Source organism: Ascaphus truei, chromosome 10 (genome assembly GCF_040206685.1).
Source record: "Ascaphus truei isolate aAscTru1 chromosome 10, aAscTru1.hap1, whole genome shotgun sequence".
Classification (NCBI taxonomy): Eukaryota; Metazoa; Chordata; class Amphibia; order Anura; family Ascaphidae; genus Ascaphus; species Ascaphus truei.
In genome coordinates, this window is record NC_134492.1 from 29,670,466 (window position 1) to 29,688,580 (window position 18,115).

Consider the following 18,115-nt stretch of genomic DNA (forward strand, 5'->3'; position numbering starts at 1 on the left):
AAAAAACAGCTGACTGAAACCCTGACTAACTGGACTTAAAAAATTGTCATAGGACAGAAAAAATAATAAATAACCCAAAAAAGACTAACTAACATAAAAATACAATATAATAATGAACAGAACCTCAATGAATGAAACCACTATGGGGACAACGTACCCATAGTGATCCACAACGGGCCGGTCATATAGAGGAGATCAAAAACAATAAATTTATTAGAGACCAAAAACTCTAAAGAAAAAAATAATTGTGGTTAAAAACCACCAGGAAAAATATAAACATAACATGGATAAATATACCAAGCCTACTATGCTAGTGTGTGGGGCACTGTGATGAAATGACCCAATGACATGGAGCTATAAATATAGCACATAACAAAATACGGTAAGGTACGGTGTGTGTAATATATATATATATATATATATATATATATATATATATATATATATATATATATATATATAAAAATCTTTATGATCCAAATACATCTCAAGTTTGAATCGAACCAGAAAAAGAGAAAGTCTGAGAATTGGAAACAAGATTTAATTAATTTCAGTAAACACAATTTACAATGCAGTGTTAACCCCGCAGGAAACAGAAGGCTCCAGCTGTAAGTAAAAAGAGCTCCGTCCTCATACACGGGAGACTTTATTCCCGGTGAACCTTCCGGTCAGAGAAATAATGTATACAGAACATTGACTGCTTCACGAAGATTAAAAATGAGGGTGTTCCAGCTTTTACACGAAACCTACAAGGGGAAGAGAGAGGAAAAAAAAGGATTTTTACATCTAAAAGATACTTTTAGCATGGACAGAAAAACACAAAGGTCTCATTTCAAGATATGTGAAGGGTAAGTGTCGCAGGTCACCCAATCTGATCCCGTACCATAATCTAGACCAGTGGTGTACAATCTTTTATTAGCCGCGACCCCTAAACTTGAACGTCCCCTACGTGAGACCCACCTACGGCACTGAAAACAGTAAGGATTAACTCGGTGGGGGGTGTCTCTGTCTCCCCAGCAGTAGCAGTCAGTGTGTCTCTCCCCAGCAGCAGCAGTCAGTGTCGCTCCCCAGCAGCAGCAGTCAGTGTCTCTCCCCAGCAGCAGCAGTCAGTGTCTCTCTCCCCAGCAGCAGCAGTCAGTGTCTCTCTCCCCAGTAGCAGCAGTCAGTGTCTCTCTCCCCAGCAGCAGCAGTCAGTGTCTCTCTCCCCAGCAGCAGCAGTCAGTGTCTCTCTCCCCAGCAGCAGCAGTCAGTGTCTCTCTCCCCAGCAGCAGCAGTCAGTGTGTCTCTCCCCAGCAGCAGCAGTCAGTGTCTCTCCCCAGCAGCAGCAGTCAGTGTCTCTCCCCAGCAGCAGCAGTCAGTGTCTCTCCCCAGCAGTAGCAGTCAGTGTCGCTCCCCAGCAGTAGCAGTCAGTCTCTCTCCCCAGCAGCAGCAGTCAGTGTGTCTCTCCCCAGCAGCAGCAGTCAGTGTGTCTCTCTCTGTCTCCCCAGCAGCAGCAGTCAGTGTCTCTCTGTCTCCCCAGCAGTAGCAGTCAGTGTCTCTCTGTCTCCCCAGCAGTAGCAGTCAGTGTCTCTCTGTCTCCCCAGCAGTAGCAGTCAGTGTCTCTCTCCCCAGCAGCAGCAGTCAGTGTCTCTCTCCCCAGCAGTAGCAGTCAGTGTCTCTCTGTCTCCCCAGCAGTAGCAGTCAGTGTCTCTCTGTCTCCCCAGCAGCAGCAGTCAGTGTCTCTCTCCCCAGCAGTAGCAGTCAGTCTCCCCAGCAGTAGCAGTCAGTGTCGCTCCCTAGCAGCAGCAGCAGTCAGTGTTTCTCTCTCTGTCTCCCCAGCAGCAGCAGTCAGTGTGTGTCTCTCCCCAGCAGCAGCAGTCAGTGTGTCTCTCTCTGTCTCCCCAACAGCAGCAGTCAGTGTCTCTCTCCCCAGCAGTAGCAGTCAGTGTCTCTCTCCCCAGCAGTAGCAGTCAGTGTCTCTCTGTCTCCCCAGCAGTAGCAGTCAGTGTCTCTCTCTGTCTCCCCAACAGTAGCAGTCAGTGTCTCTCTCCCCAGCAGTAGCAGTCAGTGTCTCTCTGTCTCCCCAGCAGTAGCAGTCAGTGTCTCTCTGTCTCCCCAGCAGCAGCAGTCAGTGTTGCTCCACAGCAGTAGCAGTCAGTGTGTCTCTCCCCAGCAGTAGCAGTCAGTGTGTCTCTCCCCAGCAGCAGCAGTCAGTGTGTCTCTCCCCAGCAGTAGCAGTCAGTGTCGCTCCCCAGCAGTAGCAGTCAGTGTGTCTCTCCCCAGCAGTAGCAGTCAGTGTGTCTCTCCCCAGCAGTAGCAGTCAGTGTCGCTCCCCAGCAGTAGCAGTCAGTGTTGCTCCACAGCAGCAGCAGTGTGTCTCTCTCTGTCTCCCCAGCAGCAGCAGCAGTCAGTGTCTCTCTGTCTCCCCAGCAGCAGCAGTCAGTGTCTCTCTGTCTCCCCAGCAGTAGCAGTCAGAAGCAGGCTCTCGGGCTCCGTCCAGTCATCGTAGATGCCCAAATATGGATATGCCCATATTCGGGCATCTACATCGTCATACAGGCTGGCTGAATGGAGCTGGAGAGACTGCTTGGAAGAGGGAGAGGAAGAGGGAGAGAGAGACACAGGCTGCTGCTGGGGAGACAGAGAGATAGACACAGGCTGCTGCTGGGGAAACAGAGAGAGAGACACAGGCTGCTGCTGCTGCTGGGGAGACAGAGAGAGACACAGGCTGCTGCTGCTGGGGAGACAGAGAGAGAGACACAGGCTGCTGCTGCTGCTGCTGGGGAGACAGAGAGAGAGACACAGGCTGCTGCTGCTGGGGAGACAGAGAGAGAGACACAGGCTGCTGCTGGGGAAACAGAGAGAGAGACACAGGCTGCTGCTGCTGGGGAGACAGAGAGAGACACAGGCTGCTGCTGGGGAGACAGAGAGAGAGACACAGGCTGCTGCTGCTGCTGTAGTGCATGTTAGTTTCTGTAGATTCAGTTACAAGATTAACTCTGTGGGGTCCCCATTCAGAAGCAGGGACCCCACAGCATTAATCCTCTGATTTTGGCAAACCCCAGAAATGTGCCAAAGGGGTCGCGACTCATGGATTACGCTCCACTGTACTAGATCGCAAAGCATAACCCGTGAAAAGGCCGGGATCTGCACCGTTCGGTTATCGCTCGCCAGGGAATCAAAGCCAAACTGATTATACTTACCCTTCCCAGAAACATCCAGAGACACACACAGTCTGACAGTTTAGTGGTTTACAAAATATTCATGCACAAAAATTGGGTTATCTAAAAATGTTGGTCACTAAAAGAATGATTCCGTCATTTCGGAGATTCACAAAGTTAGTTTATTTCATGATGTCGCTATAATACAGATATGGATCCACACATACAGGACAAACAGATCTTATTCTCACTGATCTCACCTCCTGTGCTGCAAAGCCTCCAGCAAAGTACGCTCTGTGTCCACCTGATATATGGCTTGTGTGTCTTCATCTTCAAAGTACACCTGCCCAATAAGAGGGAGGCTAATTACTTGACAACCAATCATAATCCGCAAGATATTCTACCCAAGAACCCGCTTCCGGGAGGAGAGCGGGCCTGAAAAAATACAAGTACTTGGGTAGAAATAATTCCCTTTTGGGTGGTTGATGTTTTTTAAAAAAAAGCTGCTTCTCGCACCCCTCTATAGCAGGCGTGCTCAACTCCAGTCCTCAAGCCCACCCTCCCCCAACAGGTCAGGTTTTCAGGATATCCCTGCTTCAGCGCAGGTGGCGCAATCAGTTCCTACTTCAGCGCAGGTGGCTCAATCAGAGGCTCAGTCTTCGACGGAGCCTCTGATTGAGCCACCTGTGCTGAAGCTGGGATATCCTGAAAACCTGACCTGTTGGGGGGGCTTGAGTACTGGAGTTGAGCCACTCCCCCCCCCGCCCCGCTGTATAGTGTTATATGACGCAGGCAGATGCTGATGGCACATGGTAATAATGATCTAATCGCTGCTGTCAGGTTATGTTCATGGTGCTGCACCCACCTCCAGATTGTGAGCACGGTATTTCCTGTCTATGTCCCATGGTGGTAGATCTTCAGCAAACATCACATTCAACTGATCAATAAACCTGAAAGCAGCAGCAAGAAAACAGTGTAACTCACCTCACCCAATACATTCCCACAGCATGAAACCCCAATCCTTCCCCACGTGGGGAATTGTAGGAATCTAAGTCTGTCATTTCAGAATAAACTATGATTTGAATATTATAAACAGTTTGTGTATAGCATACCTACATAAACACTAGGCACTAATGGGTCACATATACCAGCTTTTCCCATATAACCAGTTATCACGTTGGCTTGGAAAGAGATTGGGTAGGATCTTCTTAACCAATCAAAATTAAACACAGGGTTATGGGCAGACTCAAAAAACCAACATATATACAACATAGGGTAAGCTGTGCGGAGAAAGAGAGAGAGCGAGAGAGAAAGAGCGAGAGAGAAAGAGCGAGAGAGAAAGAGCGAGAGAGAAAGAGCGAGAGAGAGAGAAAGAGAGAGAGAAAGAGAGAGAGAGAGAGAAAGAGAGAAAGAGAGAAAGAGAGAGAGAAAGAGAGAGAGAAAGAGAGAGAGAAAGAGAGAGAAAGAGAGAGAGAGAGAGAGAGAGAGAGAGAGATAAAGAGAGAGAGACAGAAAGAGAGAGAAAGAGAGAGAGAGAGACAGAAAGAGAGACAGAAAGAGAGAGAGAGGGAGAGACTCAGAGGGAAGACATCATTCAGTGAAGGAACACTTCAAGAACATGCAAGATATGCGCTGGAGGAGATGAGGGTAGCATGTCATATGTAACATGTCATCATTGTATGTCAACTATATATTGTTACAGCAGTTTGATTTCTCTACATCAATACAATGTTTTTAATATTCACGTGTTTTCCTATGTCCCCAAAAGAACGTGAAATTCATAAGCTGTATTTCTTACACACCCATAGCATGGTACCCCACCCCGAGATAAGACCCCACAGCATGAAACCTTAAACCCCACCTATCGAAGTCCCTACTTGGGGGTACAGCGACAAACGCCAATACTACCTGTAAGCTAATAATTCTTTTTGCTCAGTCTTCACAGGTGAAGCGGGAAGGGAAAGACCACAGTTGGGTAACAGGAATATAAATGGAACGAAGTTAGACAAGTCTCTTTACAGAGGAGAAAGTCAAATGTGAAGAATGAGGCCCTGGCAAATGTTAAGACAAATCACATTCGGTCTACTTTGCCCCATGTATCACTCTTACACCCTTTGTCATTCCATATTTTCCTCCTGTTCTCCCCTCATGTCTCATTATCTTCCTTCTTCCAATGTCTTTTCCCTGCCGCTTCACCCCTCTCTCTTCCTTCTAATGTCTCTTCCCTCCCGCTTCACCCCTCTCTCTTCCTTCTAATGCCTATCCCCCGATTACTCATCTTCCATTCATGTCATTCTATTTAACCTTCAAGTTTCTCTTATCCTCCCAGCATCTTTCCTCCTCCCCCCCCAGCGTGCGTCTCCCCCCTTCCATGTATTTCCACCCTCCTCGTCTATTTTGTCTGCATTTTTCCTGTCTCGATTTCTTATTTCCTTTCATGTTTGTTTTTCTCCCCGTTATTTAATTCTTCCCACCTGCCCTTTCTCAGCCTCTCGCGCTGCGGCTCGCGCTGATCTCCTCATGGCCCTGCCCACTGACTAAGGCCGCGTGCAGGCTGAGAGCTTGCTCACGAACGCGAAATCAAAAGAAAAGTAAATGGTAGAGTCCGTGCGCGTACGCGCGAGCGTGCAGAGGCGCCATGCTTGCCGAGACAAATATGTTTGTCTTTCCAAGAACTCCCTCTTTCCATGCGCCTCCAATGTATAGTTTCACATCCCATCTATCGTGTGCGTGTAAGGAAAGGTCACCAGAGCTAATGCCGCGTGGGGCGCCACGTGGGATGCTGAACGCGCCGATGAGCCACAGGCGAGGCTTAATGAGTAAAGGCACCGACTTGTGACCTTGGCAAATCCCCCAGGCACCAAAACAGATTGCAAGCTCCTAGGGGCAGCGACGGTGCCTACGTACATATTGTAACGGTGTCATTTATTTTTACGATTGTAAGCTCTTCGGGGCAGGGACCTCCTCCCCTATCATCTCCTATTGTGTCACCTTCAATGTATTGTTTGCGCATGCTATTGTCCTCCGCCACAGAATATATTGGCGCCATAAATTATACGAGATAATATTTATTATTATCATTGGCAAAATATCGGCATGGGAGATTGCAACACATTGAAGAGCAGTGTAAGCCCCGTTACCTGGAGTCCTCGTGAAAAGCAGATATGAAATCCGTCTGCCGGTGCTCCGGATACAAGAAAAGCACCGGCCAGTTCAGGCGGCCATTTGCATCCAGAAATAGTCGCGCTCCCGTCGAATTCTCCGAGCTGACTTCATCCAACGACAGCTCAGACAGTGCGTCTGCCCCCTCCTCTTCCTCCGCCTGGTGCTGTTGTAATATCCGAATCCCCCTGTCCTGCAGTGAAGAGTGACATGAGCATGATACACGTGACGCATCACACCCCAGAACCCTCCACTCCCCTTTATCCCCCCCTGCCCCCTCACCATTCATATTGTACAAATCTGTCAGAACCTGGACTCATGGGATTTTCGCCGACCACCTCCTCTTGCATTTCCCCTCTCACCAAGCAAACCCACCTCGGTCCCCTTTACTCTGCGCCTCACCTGCACAGGCCAAGCCCTGCCCCGTAATCTCTTGCGATAGTGAAGTATTCACAGAAACCCTCTGCTGCCTGATACCCCCACACAGACAGGCAGACAATCACCGTCAGTGCCGTGAGCAGAGATTTCTTCTCCGTGTGCTTCTTCTTGTCGGACCTCCTCGAATCTCGTTCTGTTGCTCTCTGGAAGTGGAAAAGAATCACTACATTGTGTATGACACAAGTGTAACAGGGGGGGGCCTAGGAAAGGGTCTAAAGTAGGGGTGGCCAACTCCAGTCCTCAAGGGCCACACCACAGGTCTTCAGGAAATCCCTGCTTCAGCAGCAGTGGCTCAATCTTCGACTCAGCTACTGATTGAGCCACTTGTGCTGAAGCAGGGATATCCTGAAAACCTGATCTGTTGGTGGCTCTTGACTGGAGCTGGCCACTTCTGGTCTAAAGTGTCCATCCAGAATTACTCTGCAGCAAGACAGTTGTAAACTGCATCCAGTCCCTAACAGATCCCATGTAGTGAGATATGAGCAAATCCTGCAGGCATCTCACACCAGGTAAAGAAACCGTCAGCGTCGAGTTACCAGGGTACAACCTGAGTATTAATGTGGCGTCCTGTGGGTCCCATTCTATTAATCACAAGTAATAATATTAAACGGATGGTCTGTGACCGCTCTGTGCCATCGCCAGATACAGTGACTGTACTTTTGTGCTGCGCTTTCTCACCCGAAGTTTATCTGCTTTTGCTCTGATTTCCAGCAGTTTCTTCTCCTTTCGATCGATCTTTAGTCCCTCCTCGCACCACTTCAACGCTTCTTGGTAATTCTTTATTTCCACGCAGCACAAAGCACCTGCAACATGGCAAAGGCTCTGAAGCTTTTATTAAATACAATGCATGTGCAAAGTCTGCAGTTCTACAACATTCCCAAAGCATAAGAAACATGTAACCAATGTCCTGATCCCCAAGCAGTGGAGGAGGAAGCAGGTAATAGGGGCGGCAGGTGTGGAGTTTTCTCGCCCAATGCTGGGATTCATGAAGCTTAGATGAGGGGTACAGGCGCTTGATCCAGCGTTAATAGGGTAGCCAGGTGCCTTCTCCAAAGATACTGGACACAATGGTAAAAAAGGTACACACACCTCTCCATGCTGTTTCCTCCTCTCCTTGGCCTCAACCATGCCTTCCTGACACCACCCCCTGATTGGCTACTGCTGGGTAATACAGCCAATCAGGACAGAAGATGCTGCCCAGCCCCCTAGCAATAGCCGTGCTATTCCCCTGCTTGGGGAAATCCCGCGCCCCCCAAAGCAGGTCAGGTCACTACACCCAGAGGTAATAGCGGACGCATACATGTCCAGTATTACCTCTAATTTTGTACTGGACAGTGTCCAAATACAGGACAGTCCAGTTCAATACTGGACACCTGGCAAACCCTAAGCGTTAAACGTCATTGACTTGAATGTCGGTTAACGCTGAATCAAGCTCAGACACCCCTGAATGCAGCTTAGTGAATCATCCGCACGTCTCAAATGGGATAAAACTGGAAGTCATTGATCTCAAACCAAAAATCACAATATTACATTGCACATGTGCTGAATGGACCACAAGTTTCTGACCGGCCACAAAGTGACCCCTACATGTCCGTGTTAACAGCCACACGTTCTATATTTTCCAGCTGCAATTCCTGTGTCGTACCTCGAATCACTGCTTTCAAATGGTCAGGCTTCTGCTTCCTTGCTGAAATCACATCGTTGAGAGCAGAGCGATAGTTACCTGTCAAGACATTGTGTTCAGAAGAATAGATCAACTCCAGCTGCCTCCTGTGTTATTTGTATCAAGCAAACGGGGGGTGATGTAGAAAACATGCAGCCAATTACAGCGCTCCTTACGTCTTTTTGCAAGCTCTAGCTACAAAAGGTGAAGGAGTGTCAGGCAATGCCAAAAAAAAAGGAGCTCCATCTTTACAGAAGCTGAGCAGTACTCACTCCACGTGAGAAGTAGAACAGAGGCTGACACCGTAAGAATGGGAGGTGGGGAGAGGCTCGCAGGGTGAGGGGCGATGAAATGACCCAGTTTAGAATAACTGTATAATATCAGCAGCATGTCCTCCTCCCATGTGACCGGGGGGAGCTTCTTTTATAGATTCACAAGGGGCACGGGACCCACGCATTACACAGAAGACATGTCCCTGGCCCTAAATCATCCTACAAAGCAGAAGTCCAGCAGCAAAACATAGACCAGGTCAATAAAGTGAAGTCGGACAATTTAATGACAAAGCAAATGCAGACGCATCCAACGTTATCGGTGATGAACTTGCATGATGTGTCTGTATTTGCTTGAAGTCATTAAAATGGACTGACTGACTTTATTGATGGTCTATGTTTTGGTGCTGGATTTATGCTTTGTTGACTTCACTGCTATATTGCCCAGGATAGATTAGTCTTAGACCCGTTAGTTACTTTCTGTCACTTTGTTTCAGACTACTTTTGGTCGTCTCTACTGCAGTGATTGCAGGTAATGTATTTGTTACATGAATCGTGCTATAACATCCCATGTGCAGCCTGCCCAACGTGACCCTTACAGCTTGTCATTATATCCTTTGCTTTATAATTACCCGCAGCAACGTACTCAAATAAAACTGTGCTGCCGCCCTGTTGGTGTAGAGTATGGCGTTCAGCTCCTGGTCCTTGCAGCTCTTCTTTATGCCCTCTGTGTACGAGACGATGGCTTTCTTGTATGCCTTTTCTTTAAAATAGGTGTTCCCCTCGTCCTTATAAGTCTTCGCTTGTTCTGCAGAATAAATATAGGTTACTTCAGTTTTTCCTTTTCTAACCGGCATTCTGCGTGCTTTCATTTTGGGTGTAAAACAACGACTTTGTTTTAGTGTCTGTATCAGTCCCAGAAACAGCCGCATCCATCACGGGGCGCAACATGAATGAAAATCACCTGACGAAACCGCCGGTACCTGGGAACCTGCTCCCCGCTTTCATACAAGCCAAGAAATAACGTATTCATAACATATCGGTATAAATTACTGCTGTCCCTGTTCTCATCCCACGTACATGATTAATACCTTCAAGGGGTCGGTCGGTGTCGAAAATAATGGACTGGAGACAAGCCAACTCGGGCGTCTTCTCAGGGTCAATGTCAGTTGGAGCTTCTTTCATGAAAATGGGAATCTTGTCAAACTCCTGAAAATCATTCAGAAGACACATTTTACAATCTCGACGTAAAAAAAAGACCTAAGATCCTATAACATACATGTTGCAGGAGGACTACACCCCGCCCAAAAAAATTACAGAGATATGTAGAGAGAGAGATAGGAGAGAGAACGCTCAGTGGTACATAAGAAAATATAATAAAGTCCTAAAGGAAAAGAAAAATTTAGCCCCACAGTAGTAATTATTTGAAATGTCTTTTGGTGTCTGTTGCTGCTTCTGAGTGGGAAGAACCTTTGTTTCACCTATAAAGTAAACCTGCATACATTAGAAGACAGAAGCGCAGGACAAAGAAACACTTATATGGTGTAGTACGTTTTAATGACATTTGATGAGACAAAAAACAAAATGTGCACTCACAAACGAGCGGCTTTAATTGCGGCTTATCTGTAGAATCTCCAGTGATGACCATGTGCTAAGACGTCACTACAGGTGCCGGTCTCGGCTTGACTCCATCCGCACGCACACTTGATGGCGCTCTGTACCTCTGTGATGCTGCACACACGCAGCTCTGTACTTCTGCACCACTCAACGCGTTTCGCTTAGTCCGCTTCATCAGGCTCAGTGTGGAAAAGATTCCATCAGTGGCGGTGCGAGGAGATTCTCTCCCCCTCCCCATGAGCTGTAGGAAGGACGCCGACAAACGCAGATCACAACGGAGGACTAGTCACCCGAACGAACATACAGATAAGCAGTCATTAAAGACACTCATGTGTAATTGCACATTACAATTCACCAATTGTCATTAACAGTTATTACATCATACAGGTGTTTCTTTGGCTTGCACTTCTGTCTCTGTATATATAAAAACAAAAATGAGACGCACGTGCTCCGTCGTGTAAAAAGGGTTCAATATAAACGCTAAAATATGCAGGTATAACAAATGTTCACTTTCAAGGCAAGATTCATAAATGCGCAGTGAAAGCACAAAATGCTTGCTGCCAATCATCTTTCCAGAGAGGTGTATCTTGGTCCTACTAAGGAGGTGTTTCTCAATCAAATCCAATTCTCTAAAGCTGTAGGTAGATTAACAACCATGTATAGGATGTTGAAAATGTCCTCATAGGTGTGACAACTCACCCCGTACGTCTGTGGAAACACACACTGGCATATAAAGATGCTGAGTGACAGAGGGTCACTCACATTCAGTGGCAAAACGTTGAGGTTTTGGGGGAATTGCCACTGTCGTGACACTCTAACATCACTCCGCAACTTTGAACACCAGTGAGAGTGTCCAGAGACATTTGTGGGGTTGTGAGACCCCTGAGGACATTTTCAACACTCACATCTCTGTCCCCAGGCATCGCACACAACCTGCTCTCAGATCCCCCCCACTCTCCTCACTGAGCAGCGTTGACAGGAGGCAGTGAGTGATGCAGGGAGTGCTGGAGGCACAGAAAGAGTGTTTCAGGCAGTGAATGCTGGAGGTGCAGGGAGTGAGTGATGGGGGAGTAATGAGTGATGCAAGGAGTGCAGAAAATGAGTGAAGCATTTGATCCTCAGCTGTGTGTTACATTAAGGGTGATGCTGACAGTAATGAGCCGACCTTCTCCCAAGTGTCCGGATTAAACGCCCCCTTGTACTTTTGGCCTCTGAATTTCTCCACAAATTCATCCATGGCCTCATCTTCCTGTGAGGGCTGAGAGGCCATGCGGGCGGCGGGTGTGTCAGCTCCTGCACAGACACACAGTGATCTGCCTCACACTGTCCGGCTCCCGGATATTGTGTCTCATACCCGGTCTCCGTCTTCCCCCACGTGTTTCCGGTGGTGTAGCGCTATACACGTCCCGTACTTCCGGTTCCTGTCACCTTTGGGTTTCGCTTGAGTTACAGACCAAGAAAGAAGCAGTAAGGCAGAGAGGAGGCTGGTGTTGGGGTGCGGAAGCCAGACACACTTAAAGGAATGGCAGCCAGGTTTAGGAAAGGTATTATAATTTAATAGCACATTAAATACAAAAGCTATGACCCCCACCCACCCTGTATCTGACCCCCCCCCACAACCCCCTGTATCTGACTGTGACCCCCCCCCTACATCCTCCTGTATCTGACTGTGACCCCCCCCCCACATCCTCCTGTATCTGACTGTGACCACCCCACATCCTCCTGTATCTGACTGTGACCCCCCCCCCCCACATCCTCCTGTATCTGACTGTGACCCCCCCCCCCCCCACATCCTCCTGTATCTGACTGTGACCCCCCCCCCCACATCCTCCTGTATCTGACTGTGACCCCCCCACATCCTCCTGTATCTGACTGTGACTCCCCCACATCCCCCTGTATCTGACTGTGACCCCCCCACATCCCCCTGTATCTGACTGTGACCCCCCCACATCCTCCTGTATCTGACTGTGACCCCCCCACATCCTCCTGTATCTGACTGTGACCCCCCCCCACATCCTCCTGTATCTGACTGTGACCCCCCCACATCCTCCTGTATCTGACTGTGACCCCCCCACATCCTCCTGTATCTGACTGTGACTCCCCCACATCCTCCTGTATCTGACTGTGACCCCCCCACATCCTCCTGTATCTGACTGTGACCCCCCCACATTCTCCTGTATCTGACTGTGACCCCCCCCCCACATCCTCCTGTATCTGACTGTGACCCCCCCACATCCTCCTGTAAGTGTGACCCCCCCACATCCTCCTGTATCTGACTGTGACCCCCCCACATCCTCCTGTATCTGACTGTGACCCCCCCCACATCCTCCTGTATCTGACTGTGACCCCCCCGCATCCTCCTGTATCTGACTGTGACCCCCCCACATCCTCCTGTATCTGACTGTGACCCCCCCACATCCTCCTGTATCTGACTGTGACCCCCCCACATCCTCCTGTATCTGACTGTGACCCCCCCACATCCTCCTGTATCTGACTGTGACCCCCCCACATCCTCCTGTATCTGACTGTGACCCCCCCACATCCTCCTGTATCTGACTGTGATCCCCACATCCTCCTGTATCTGACTGTGATCCCCACGCCCCCCTGTATCTGACTGTGACCCCCACGCCCCCCTGTATCTGACTGTGATCCCCCCACATCCTCCTGTATCTGACTGTGACCCCCCCACATCCTCCTGTATCTGACTGTGATCCCCACGCCCCCCGTATCTGACTGTGACCCTCCCACGCCCCCCTGTATCTGACTGTGACCCCCCCACATCCCCCTGTATCTGACTGTGACCCCCCCACGTCCCCCTGTATCTGACTGTGACCCCCCCACGTCCCCCTGTATCTGACTGTGACCCCCCCACGTCCCCCTGTATCTGACTGTGACCCCCCCACTTCCCCTGTATCTGACTGTGACCCCCCCACATCCCCCTGTATCTGACCCCCCCATGTCCTCCTCTATCTGACCCCCCCCCCACATCCCCCTGTATCTGACTGTGACCCCCCCACATCCCCCTGTATCTGACTGTGACCCCCCCACGTCCCCCTGTATCTGACTGTGACCCCCCCACGTCCCCCTGTATCTGACTGTGACCCCCCCACGTCCCCCTGTATCTGACTGTGACCCCCCCCACTTCCCCTGTATCTGACTGTGACCCCCCCACATCCCCCTGTATCTGACCCCCCCATGTCCTCCTCTATCTGACCCCCCCCCACATCCCCCTGTATCTGACTGTGACCCCCCCACATCCCCCTGTATCTGACTGTGACCCCCCCCACGTCCCCCTGTATCTGACTGTGACCCCCCCACGTCCCCCTGTATCTGACTGTGACCCCCCCACGTCCCCCTGTATCTGACTGTGACCCCCCCACGTCCCCCTGTATCTGACTGTGACCCCCCCACTTCCCCTGTATCTGACTGTGACCCCCCCACATCCCCCTGTATCTGACCCCCCCATGTCCTCCTCTATCTGACCCCCCCCCACATCCCCCTGTATCTGACTGTGACCCCCCCACATCCCCCTGTATCTGACTGTGACCCCCCCACGTCCCCCTGTATCTGACTGTGACCCCCCCACGTCCCCCTGTATCTGACTGTGACCCCCCCACGTCCCCCTGTATCTGACTGTGACCCCCCCACGTCCCCCTGTATCTGACTGTGACCCCCCCACGTCCCCCTGTATCTGACCCCCCCATGTCCTCCTCTATCTGACCCCCCCCCACATCCCCCTGTATCTGACTGTGACCCCCCCACATCCCCCTGTATCTGACTGTGACCCCCCCACATCCCCCTGTATCTGACTGTGACCCCCCCACATCCTCCTGTATCTGACTGTGACCCCCCCACATCCTCCTGTATCTGACTGTGACCCCCCCACATCCTCCTGTATCTGACTGTGATCCCCACGCCCCCCGTATCTGACTGTGACCCTCCCACGCCCCCCTGTATCTGACTGTGACCCCCCCACATCCCCCTGTATCTGACTGTGACCCCCCCACGTCCCCCTGTATCTGACTGTGACCCCCCCACGTCCCCCTGTATCTGACTGTGACCCCCCCACGTCCCCCTGTATCTGACTGTGACCCCCCCACTTCCCCTGTATCTGACTGTGACCCCCCCACATCCCCCTGTATCTGACCCCCCCATGTCCTCCTCTATCTGACCCCCCCCCACATCCCCCTGTATCTGACTGTGACCCCCCCACATCCCCCTGTATCTGACTGTGACCCCCCCACGTCCCCCTGTATCTGACTGTGACCCCCCCACGTCCCCCTGTATCTGACTGTGACCCCCCCACGTCCCCCTGTATCTGACTGTGACCCCCCCACTTCCCCTGTATCTGACTGTGACCCCCCCACATCCCCCTGTATCTGACCCCCCCATGTCCTCCTCTATCTGACCCCCCCCCCACATCCCCCTGTATCTGACTGTGACCCCCCCACGTCCCCCTGTATCTGACTGTGACCCCCCCACGTCCCCCTGTATCTGACTGTGACCCCCCCACGTCCCCCTGTATCTGACTGTGACCCCCCCACGTCCCCCTGTATCTGACCCCCCCATGTCCTCCTCTATCTGACCCCCCCACATCCCCCTGTATCTGACTGTGACCCCCCCACATCCCCCTGTATCTGACTGTGACCCCCCCACATCCCCCTGTATCTGACTGTGACCCCCCCACGTCCCCCTGTATCTGACCCCCCCATGTCCTCCTCTATCTGACCCCCCCCCACATCCCCCTGTATCTGACTGTGACCCCCCCACGTCCCCCTGTATCTGACTGTGACCCCCCCACGTCCCCCTGTATCTGACTGTGACCCCCCCACGTCCCCCTGTATCTGACTGTGACCCCCCACGTCCCCCTGTATCTGACTGTGACCCCCCACGTCCCCCTGTATCTGACTGTGACCCCCCACATCCCCCTTTATCTGACTGTGACCCCCCCCACATCCCTTTATCTGACTGTGACCCCCCCACATCCCCCTTTATCTGACTGTGACCCCCCCACATCCCTTTATCTGACTGTGACCCCCCCACATCCCCCTGTATCTGACTGTGACCCCCCCACATCCCCCTGTATCTGACTGTGACCCCCCACGTCCCCCTGTATCTGACTGTGACCCCCCACGTCCCCCTGTATCTGACTGTGACCCCCCACGTCCCCCTGTATCTGACTGTGACCCCCCCACGTCCCCCTGTATCTGACTGTGACCCCCCACGTCCCCTTGTATCTGACTGTGACCCCCCCACGCCCCCCTGTATCTGACTGTGACCCCCCACACACCCCTGTATCTGACTGTGACCCCCCCACATCCCCCTGTATCTGACTGTGACCCCCCCACATCCCCCTGTATCTGACTGTGACCCCCCCACATCCCCCTGTATCTGACTGTGACCCCCCACATCCCCCTGTATCTGACTGTGACCCCCCACATCCCCCTGTATCTGACTGTGACCCCCCCACGTCCCCCTGTATCTGACCCCCCACGTCCCCCTGTATCTGACCCCCCACGTCCCCCTGTATCTGACTGTGACCCCCCCATGTCCTCCTGTATCTGACTGTGACCCCCCCACGTCCTCCTGTATCTGACTGTGACCCCCCCACATCCTCCTGTATCTGACTGTGACCCCCCCACGTCCTCCTGTATCTGACTGTGACCCCCCCACGTCCCCCTGTATCTGACTGTGACCCCCCCACGTCCCCCTGTATCTGGCTGGGACCCCCTCCCCCACATCCCCCTGTATCTGCCTGGGACACCCTCCCTCACATCCCCCTGTATCTGACTGGGAACCCCTCCCCCACATCCCCCTGTATCTGACTGGGACCCTCTCCCCCACATCCCCCTGTTTGAGGAGGGGCTAGAGAGGGAGTGGGTTATGAGGGGCTAGAGAGGGAGTGGGGGCTAAAGGGAGGAGGAGGAGGTGGGCAGGGAACTGGAACCAGGGGGGTAGGCAGGGAACCAGCGAGTGTAAGGGGGACAAGGTCTTTAGGTTTCTGATACACTGCAAGAATTGGGTGACCGTTCAGGGGTACTCTGACAGGGGTACTCTGAGCATGTAAGACTCCAGCCAAGCAAGACCCTGTCAATCCCACACAGATCTTGTGCCCCCTTACAGGGAGGTGATACTCATGTGTATTGATCTGTGTGCTGGCTGCTCTGTGGTGTCTGAATCAGGCCTAGAGTAAAATGGAGGCTTTTAAGAGCCTGCAGGAAATAAATAAATTAATCTCGTGTGTTCACCTTGTGCATACAGGAGTGAGGAGCTCAGGATCCATCATGATGGGGCTGCTGAGATCGTACTGCAAAGCATCACACATTGTCTCGGGTAAAGCAAAACGACGCCTTCTGTCTCAGATATATCAGCCTGGAAGTCTCTGGGAGGAGAAGGTGTGTGAGCCCAGCGAGCTCACCTGCAGGAGCCAGAGACTCATGCTCAAGGCAGCTTTAATCCGGTCCTCCAGCCCTGGCTGTTTTCACTACCTTCCATACGCTGTGCGTTCAATGGAGAAGCTAATCCGACTCATAGACAAAGAAATGCAGGATATTGGAGGACAGAAAATCAACATGCCCAGCCTGAGCTCAGCGGGTCTCTGGAGACAGAGCGAGCGCTGGGATCTGATGGGAAAAGAGCTTTTCCGTCTGACTGACAGACACGGCCAAGAATACTGCTTGGGACCCACGCATGAAGAGTCCGTCACGCACCTCATCTCTTCGCAGGCCAGCCTTACCTACAAACAGCTCCCTCTGCTGCTGTACCAGATAACACGCAAGTTTCGAGACGAGCCAAAGCCTCGCTTTGGCCTTCTGCGCAGCAGAGAGTTTTACATGAAAGACATGTATACGTTTGACATGACAGAGGCGGCAGCGCATGAAACCTATCACAGTGTGTGCAGTGCCTATTCTAACCTGTTCCACCTCCTGGGTCTGCACTTTGTGAAGGTGCAGGCGGACGCCGGCAGCATCGGGGGGACCATGTCACACGAGTTTCAGCTGCCTGCAGACATTGGGGAGGACCGGTTACAGGTGTGTGGCAGCTGTCAATTCTCAGCCAATGTGGAGACCTTAAGGCCAGGGCAAGAGGAATGTCCGATGTGCAAAGGGCAGCTAAAGGAGACCAAGGGCATTGAGATAGGTCACACATTCTATCTGGGTACTAAGTACTCCCACGTTTTCAATGCTGCTTATTACAGTGATCAGAACCAACCTGTTCTAGCAGAAATGGGTTGCTATGGGATAGGCGTTTCAAGACTGTTAGCAGCTTCTATTGAAGTTCTTTCCACTGAGGATGATATCCGCTGGCCTGGTCTTATCGCCCCATACCAAGTCTGTGTAATTCCTCCCAAAAAGGGAAGCAAAGAAGAAGCGGCAATATCTGCTGCAGAAGCGCTTTATGATGATGTCACAGAAGCTGTTCCTCAGCTCAGGGATGAGGTGCTTTTGGATGACAGGAGCCATCTGACCATTGGGAAAAGGCTAAAAGATTCTAATAGGCTGGGTTATCCCTATGTGATTGTTGCTGGGAAGAAGGCATTAGAGAGCCCATCACAGTTTGAAGTCTGGAGTCACAATACAGGTGACGCACAATTTCTATCCCGAGAAGGCGTGATCGAGTTATTACAGAAGGTGCAGGTTATATAGAAAGCGTGTCTTCAGCAAATCCACAATATCATTCCTGATTGCAGTGTTTGATTTTTCTTGAGTAAGCCATGAACTGCAGGGAAATTGCTATTGCGTGTTTAAAATAAATGACATTGCATGATATTTTGGGGGCATCTGTTTTTTTTCCTTCCCCTGTGTAAATAGTTGGAAATAACACAT

The 18,115-nt window shown here is 51.2% G+C and overlaps 2 protein-coding genes across 4 annotated transcripts; one reads left to right on the forward strand and one right to left on the reverse strand.

The window, feature by feature from the left end:
• Positions 1–521: 521 nt before the first annotated feature.
• On the reverse strand, positions 522–11,672 carry TTC4 (tetratricopeptide repeat domain 4). 2 transcript variants are annotated; one of them, XM_075616405.1, is made up of 11 exons: positions 11,455–11,600; positions 10,269–10,530; positions 9,764–9,881; positions 9,319–9,480; positions 8,386–8,463; positions 7,419–7,543; positions 6,806–6,883; positions 6,281–6,495; positions 4,006–4,090; positions 3,401–3,483; positions 522–746 (listed from the first exon to the last, which is right to left on the reverse strand). In XM_075616405.1, the coding sequence occupies exons 3-11, from the start codon at positions 9,855–9,857 to the stop codon at positions 647–649; spliced, it is 1,020 nt and encodes a 339-aa protein (XP_075472520.1). In that variant the 5' UTR covers positions 9,858–9,881; positions 10,269–10,530; positions 11,455–11,600; the 3' UTR covers positions 522–646. The 2 variants fall into 2 exon arrangements, with proteins under 2 accessions (XP_075472520.1, XP_075472519.1); XM_075616404.1 differs by lacking the exon at positions 10,269–10,530 and having other exon boundaries at positions 11,455–11,672.
• A 24-nt stretch (positions 11,673–11,696) lies between these two features.
• On the forward strand, positions 11,697–18,058 carry PARS2 (prolyl-tRNA synthetase 2, mitochondrial). 2 transcript variants are annotated; one of them, XM_075616402.1, is made up of 2 exons: positions 11,697–11,833; positions 16,551–18,058. In XM_075616402.1, exons 1-2 carry the CDS (start codon positions 11,812–11,814, stop codon positions 17,933–17,935), a joined length of 1,407 nt encoding a protein of 468 aa, XP_075472517.1. In that variant the 5' UTR covers positions 11,697–11,811; the 3' UTR covers positions 17,936–18,058. The 2 variants fall into 2 exon arrangements, with proteins under 2 accessions (XP_075472517.1, XP_075472518.1); XM_075616403.1 differs by having other exon boundaries at positions 11,709–11,784.
• The last annotated feature ends 57 nt before the right edge of the window (positions 18,059–18,115 follow it).

What these genes read in the sequence shown, in the direction of transcription:
- TTC4 (XM_075616404.1), bottom strand. Translation starts at nt 11,559, where the DNA reads ATGGCCTCTCAGCCCTCACAGGAAGATGAGGCCATGGATGAATTTGTG. An exon ending in TTTGAAAGCAGTGATTCGAG is followed by an intron (nt 7,544 to 8,385) that starts GTACGACACAGG and finishes GCCATGTTGCAG; the next exon opens with GTGCTTTGTGCTGCGTGGAA. An exon ending in CTCTGCTCACGGCACTGACG is followed by an intron (nt 6,496 to 6,805) that starts GTGATTGTCTGC and finishes TCTTCACTGCAG; the next exon opens with GACAGGGGGATTCGGATATT.
- PARS2 (XM_075616402.1), top strand. Translation starts at nt 11,812, where the DNA reads ATGGCAGCCAGGTTTAGGAAAG. An exon ending in GGCAGCCAGGTTTAGGAAAG is followed by an intron (nt 11,834 to 16,550) that starts GTATTATAATTT and finishes TTGTGCATACAG; the next exon opens with GAGTGAGGAGCTCAGGATCC.